A 6,512-nucleotide genomic window follows, 5' to 3' on the forward strand; every position below is an offset into this window, starting at 1 on the left:
ACATTACCAAATCCACAGCAGAATAACAGTGCTCATAAATATGAACGTGTTAAACACCATAGCACATTATACAACATCACATCTAGTATTTCTTTTTAACTCTAAATACCAAAGAAATATAAATGTAATTTCAGGATATGGCAACAGACAACCAGCTGAAGTACAAGTACATGCCAGCAGATGGCTCTGCACAGTACTGTGCTTTTGTTCGAGTCAAACAACCGTTAAAGACGTTGCAGGCGGTTTTGACTTAAGGAAAATACACATTTAATATTACATTAAAAAATATTACAACTGGCAAAAAAAAAAAAAAAATGCATTATTGTATTATCTTGCAAATAGGTGCACAGCAACAAAGTGATCATAAATCTCATTAAAATGAATTATTATTATTATTAATATAGCGCTTCTGATTTGATGTCGTAAACATTAAAAAAAACGTATGAAAGGTGAAACCTTCCGACGGTGCAGCGCAACTTTTTATGCACCGTAGATAAGATAAGAGCATTTTCGCTCTGATTGAACATTATAACTCGATGATGTACATTACTAATGTACATTAATAAAAATAATCTTTAGGTTACCTATATAGGACACGCACAGAGCATAATTTGGACCTACAGATAAGCTCTCAGGCGACGCTGTAATGACCAGTGCACTGAGTCTATTGCGCACAGCCCAGTCGGTGCAGGAGCTACTGAACGCCGATTGGCCCAGAAAACCTCGAATGATCAGCTCGGAGTTCGTACTGAATAAGAGGGTGAACGAGTCCATGAATATTTGAGGGACGGATTTGGGGATGGTGATGGTATAAAATAGACTTGAACGGCACGGGAGCAAATAAAGTGAGCCAGTGTATCTGAAACCCGGGGAGAGTAGCCAAAATCTGGATACTGTAAGTGTGAAATGTTATTCATGTGCATGTTAGAAGACACGCAGGATGGACAACCTGCTCCGTTATCTGCGATTATTGTGGAAAGAATCAACAGACTTGCGATCAACGTTATTCGATTGTCTGTTGTGCAGTTGTCTGTTGGGTGTTTTGTTTTCATGTTTTTATATCAATTGCAAAGTACGAAGAGCAGCGACTTCTTGGCCTATATGTGCAGAAAAAAATACACTTGAGTACGCACTTGTTACCAAAATTTACTTTCTGTATGTGCGCTGGATATTTGGATGCACACAGACAAAGGAAGCAGCTCTGCAGATAAAAGCTGCCCTGCATCACTCATAATCTCCAGCTAGTCGAATTTCATCATCACTTATTAGTAAACATGTTGCTGCTCTTTGTTTGTGTCTCAGTCAGCTGGAATGTTAATGTAACAACAGCAGCATAATAAAACCCTCTTTCTCTGCACACTCTGTGGCCAACAGAGGGATGTTAAACTGAGCTTTTCTTCACGCCCAGGTGTCAGACTCCGTGGCCGATCGGTGCTTTAGCCTGCGGGTGGATCAAGGACAGAGACAGCAGTGAGGATGGGAGGTGGAGGCCAGCTGAATGAGTCAGTGAAGGCGAGCAACGGCCAAGCTGGAGGTGTTTACACCTGGCAGGAGGTGCAGAGCCACAGCAGCAGGAGTGATCAGTGGGTGGTCATCGATAGAAAGGTTTATAATGTCACCCAATGGGCCAAAAGGCACCCAGGAGGGTTTCGGGTCCTCAGCCACTATGCTGGAGAGGATGCAACGGTAAATATGTTTAAATACTCATTAAACCAATCTTAATTACGCCTTTATATTAGTAAATATCATAATATCATCAGTGAAATACAACATTTGTAATTAGGCCTATAACTCAACTATTACATCTAAACGTGAGTAAAGTAAAAGTACTTTACTTGAGTATATCCTTCTTTTCGGACTTTATACTCAAAGGAAGTGTTGCACTTTTTTACTGCACTTTATGTGGCAGCTGAAGTTTCAGATATTACATTAAACTAAACTCGCAGACACACCCCAGTGGTTCATGGTCCCTTTGGCTTTGGCTCCCGTAGTGGGAACGTTGGTCACAGTTGTCCGTGACAGTGGTTCTCAGTTCTGGCGCTCATACCACTGTATATAACATTATCAGATTGTTAATATTAATATTAATGCATCAGTGCACAAATGTTGTGGCTAGTAAAGGTACAGACAGTTTTAACTATTTCATAACTGATGATTTCCACCAAGGAGAGTAAAGATATAGGTGAGAGGTCATGACAGCTTTTTTTTTTTTTTACTTTTCTCTAATGTTTACTTTTAGTGAAATACTGGCTAATTTCACCTCTACTCTAAAACAACAACTTATATAAAACCATGTGGGGGAGGAAATCCACCTTTGGTTCGACGCGGAACTATCTGAAACCTGTAACCCTGAGTGTCCGTTTTGTACAGAATTGGGTGTTGCATTTTAAGAGCATATGATTTTTAAATATTGCAAAATGTTCATTTAAAAAAGTAAACTCTGAAATCTAGTAAGTAAAATTATAAAGTAGCAAAACATGGCAATATATTAAAGTCAGTGTTTGAATGCACTTTTGTCTGCATGCGTGTAATCAAATACTTTTTGCTGATATCTCTACTTTTACTTAAGTAAAATGTTGAATACAGTCTTTGTATTGTGACATTTGTAATTTTATCTAAGTTAATTATTTAAAGAATTCTGCCACCACTAATAAAATTACATTACCTTTTTTTTTAGCTCATCACAGATAACAAATCTTTTTTGTGTGTTCCAGGAGGCATTCACTGCTTTTCATATTAACCCAAAGTTCGTGCAGAAGTATATGAAGCCCCTGCTGGTGGGAGAGCTGGCATCGACGGAGCCCAGCCATGACCGAAACAAAAATGTGAGACCAGTCTCAGATTCTTTCAATAAAAGCTCATCTTAGTTTTGTAGGAGCATTAGTCCTTCTGATGTGTAAAGCTTCAGAAACATCGGAGGAAATGGAGAAGGTCAGACCATTCACAGATGTGTTTAATTATTCATGAGCAGTGTTCAGGTACAGTTGAGATTCCTTACACTCATGTCAGCTCCCAGACTTGCCTAACACTTTGTTTTTCCTCATTCTTTCCTAATGTGCCATCTCCTCAATTGATTTTTGAACATAATTTTCACAAATGTCACGTCAGTGCATCACCTGTGGAGCTCAGCAGGATGTGTCTATTTCATCTCCTCTCAGGCAGCGGTCATACGGGATTTCCACGCTTTACGTACGGAGGCGGAGAAACAGGGTCTGTTTCAAACTCGGCCTTTGTTCTTCTTCCTCCACCTGGGCCACATCATCCTGCTGGAGGTCCTCGCTTGGCTGATGATCTGGTACTGGGGGACGAGCTGGACCCTGACGTTTTTGTGCGCCATCATGTTGAGTACTTCTCAGGTGACTTGAATATCATCCTCTCCTGGTTGTTGTTAGTGTTTCAGAGTAAGTTAATGTCAAACTCTGCAGCAAACAAATGCCAAACGCTTGTTTGTCTTCTCATCTTTACTAGTCGCAGGCTGGGTGGCTGCAGCATGACTTTGGCCACCTTTCTGTCTTCAAGACGTCCCGCTGGAATCACTTGGTGCACCACTTTGTCATTGGCCATATAAAGGTGATTGGCATTCTCAATCATACATTTCAGTTCTTTCAGTGCTCACATAGACATTAAAAGAGTGACTTTCTTAGGGAGCATCTGCCAGCTGGTGGAATCATCGACATTTCCAGCATCACGCTAAACCCAATGTCTACCTCAAGGACCCTGATATCAACATGATGGACCTGTTTGTGCTTGGAAATGTTCAACCGGTGGAGGTAAGTAGCACAGAGATGATATTTGAGGTTCCTTTAACATTCACTACGATCTGGTGGCTGATGTGATCTTCAAACAGCTGCCCACGCTAACTCTGTGTTTTTTTGTTATAGTACGGCATTAAAAAGAAGAAAAACTGGCCCTACAATTGGCAGCACCAGTACTTCTTTCTTGGTATGATTTTTTTAAGAGTTATTTAAAATGTATGAAACCAAGAATATTTTACAGAAGTAGTTGGAAGCAGGAATAATTCGTTTTTCTGTTTCTTTTTTAGTGGGACCTCCACTGCTCATTCCACTTTTCTTCCACTATCAGATACCAAAAGTCATGATTTCCCACCGTTACTGGGTGGTAAGAACCTGTGTAGTAAAAAGCAGTTTAAACTGTATAAAGCTTTTAGGGTTAAATGGAGGCAAATTCATCTAAATTGTATTAGATATGAAACTACAGCAAGAGAGGAAATAAGAAAGGGTGAGAAATGGATACAGAATGAATTAGTCAGGATAACTTGATAAATGATATCAATCATATTAAACTTTTTCTCTTGTGAAGGATATTCTTTGGTTCCTGTCCTTCTATATTCGCTACTTTTACTGTTACACACCCCTGTATGGTGTTTTTGGAGCAACTGCACTTCTCTTATTCGTAAGGTGAGAGATACAAAAACATTTTTTCTTGAAACTGCATTAGGTACTACTTTTTAAGATAATATTAAATATTTTTAAGTGATCGTGGAAAGAAATTAAGGCTTCATGCTCGATGAAGCACAGCAGCAAAATGTTTGCAATAAAGGCATCAAAGTGTGTGTTGGAAATTTGTGATGGACACACATTTGTTGTTTATACATAAAGTATAAACCAGTGAAAGTCATTTTTTATAACCTGGCAAACTAAAAGTTGCACTTTGAAGTGTTTTATTGCTGATTGATGATCTGATACTGATAAATTATATTTATATTATATTACAATTATGAAATATTTATGTCATGCTTCACCTTCACCTTTATAGAATCCCCTATAATACTTTGATCATATGATGTGACACCTTATTCAGTGACTGCTGTATTGGTGTGAATGTTGCAGGTTTCTGGAGAGTCACTGGTTTGTGTGGGTGACTCAGATGAGTCATCTGCCGAGGGAAATAGATTATGAGAAGCACCGGGACTGGTTGAGCATGCAGGTACCATTTACTACTAAATCCCCTGCAGGAAGTCCACACCTTCCCCTCACCTGCCTCACATGTGCTGCTGATGTATCAACTCACCTGTGCTATTCTTTTTGATTATCTTCTTTAGTTACTATCCACCTGTAATATTGAGCAATCCTTCTTCAACGACTGGTTCAGTGGACACCTTAACTTTCAAATCGAACACCAGTAAGTGTGATGGTTAAGAGAAGACTCAAGAGAACATGCACATCCATGAAGTTATAAGAACCAAGCACCTACCCCATGAAGTGTGGTTTTCTTCACACTAACGACATTCAATCAGAAACAGTCTGTAGGTACATTAATGGATTAAGGGTCAAATTCTCTCTCTGAAATCTTCTGCACAATCACCAGTAAGTTGGGTAGCCAAACTATTACAATGCCTGAACTGTGCCCTTGCAACCAAAACCCTGAGCCCAGTCAGAGGACAATACAAGGACTTATCATACCAGTATTTTAAGCAGTGGCCACCATCACTTGTGATAAAAGCTAATCAAGACATATTAAAATATGTTAAAGTTTGAAGTTTTTATGTGCTTCTACAACCTGCTAAATCCTGCTTTCATTACACCAGTTAAACATAGCTGAATGTGATGATCTGACACCATACTGAAGTGTAACTGAAAACAAATGTTGACACACCTTGGAAACAGTATTGTCTGATGGAAACTTTCTGTTCTTGTTCTCCCTGAAGTTTGTTTCCTACGATGCCGCGACACAACTACCACCTGGTGGCCCCACAGGTCCATGCACTGTGTAAGAAACATGGGATTGTCTACCAGACGAAAACTCTGTGGCAAGCCTTCGCAGACATAGTCACGTGAGTTTAGTAATAGTACTATTTTATGTATTGCCAGGATGAGACAATTTGGGGATTTAAAAAGCCCTAAAGTCTAACAAATCTCCATCGTGTGAGAGCTCTCCTAAACATAAACTACAATTGACACAATTAATAAAATTGTCATTTTAAAAATGAACTATGAGTTTTATTCATAACAAAATACTGTCATATCATTTATCTGATAAATAAAGTTTAATGTTTTGGTGTTTTTCTTTTCTTTTTCAGCTCTCTGAGAACCTCAGGGGAACTCTGGCTTGATGCATATCTCTATAAATGATTTGTTCCCCACACTGCACCTACAAGAAGTGATGTTTTTTCCTCTTCTGCATCATATTTTGATTGTATCTGTTGTGTTTTATAATACACTTTGGAAATTGTCTTTTCTCTTTCTCAGTGTCATAGTTAGATGTTGGTTTACTTTAGGATCCTGTGCATCATTTCTTTTACAGTATCTCTAGCAATAGTAGTATGGTGTTATAACCACAATCATGAAAACTGATTGTGAGGTATTTGAAGTCATGTACTTTTCTTTATCACGCGATTAAGTTTGGACAATGAAAAATTACTATTACTCTGACAAATATTGTGTACCTACAGGGGTTAAAATGTTCTGCCCTTGTACTGTTTTCCTATCAAACCCTACAATTGTTGTCTTCAACTGCAACAATAAAGGCAATGTGTTGACTTTTTCTCCAAA

General features: G+C 38.8%; 1 protein-coding gene across 1 annotated transcript; it reads left to right on the forward strand.

Moving 5' to 3' along the window:
* The first annotated feature begins 737 nt into the window (after positions 1 to 737).
* fads2 (fatty acid desaturase 2) lies at positions 738 to 6,512 on the forward strand. The gene is made up of 13 exons (XM_067501554.1): positions 738 to 895; positions 1,409 to 1,686; positions 2,715 to 2,825; positions 3,159 to 3,356; positions 3,469 to 3,570; positions 3,645 to 3,770; positions 3,882 to 3,942; positions 4,043 to 4,119; positions 4,321 to 4,418; positions 4,851 to 4,947; positions 5,063 to 5,142; positions 5,669 to 5,794; positions 6,041 to 6,512. The coding sequence occupies exons 2-13, from the start codon at positions 1,477 to 1,479 to the stop codon at positions 6,090 to 6,092; spliced, it is 1,338 nt and encodes a 445-aa protein (XP_067357655.1). The 5' UTR covers positions 738 to 895; positions 1,409 to 1,476; the 3' UTR covers positions 6,093 to 6,512.

This window comes from Channa argus, chromosome 4, assembly GCF_033026475.1.
Source record: "Channa argus isolate prfri chromosome 4, Channa argus male v1.0, whole genome shotgun sequence".
In the NCBI taxonomy this organism is placed as follows: Eukaryota; Metazoa; Chordata; class Actinopteri; order Anabantiformes; family Channidae; genus Channa; species Channa argus.

Bases quoted from the DNA above. Each gene is read 5' to 3' on its own strand.
- fads2 (XM_067501554.1), top strand. From the start codon at position 1,477: ATGGGAGGTGGAGGCCAGCTGAATGAGTCAGTGAAGGCGAGCAACGGC. The intron at 3,571-3,644 runs GTGATTGGCATT...TGACTTTCTTAG, and splicing joins TTGTCATTGGCCATATAAAG to GGAGCATCTGCCAGCTGGTG. The intron at 3,771-3,881 runs GTAAGTAGCACA...TTTTTGTTATAG, and splicing joins GAAATGTTCAACCGGTGGAG to TACGGCATTAAAAAGAAGAA.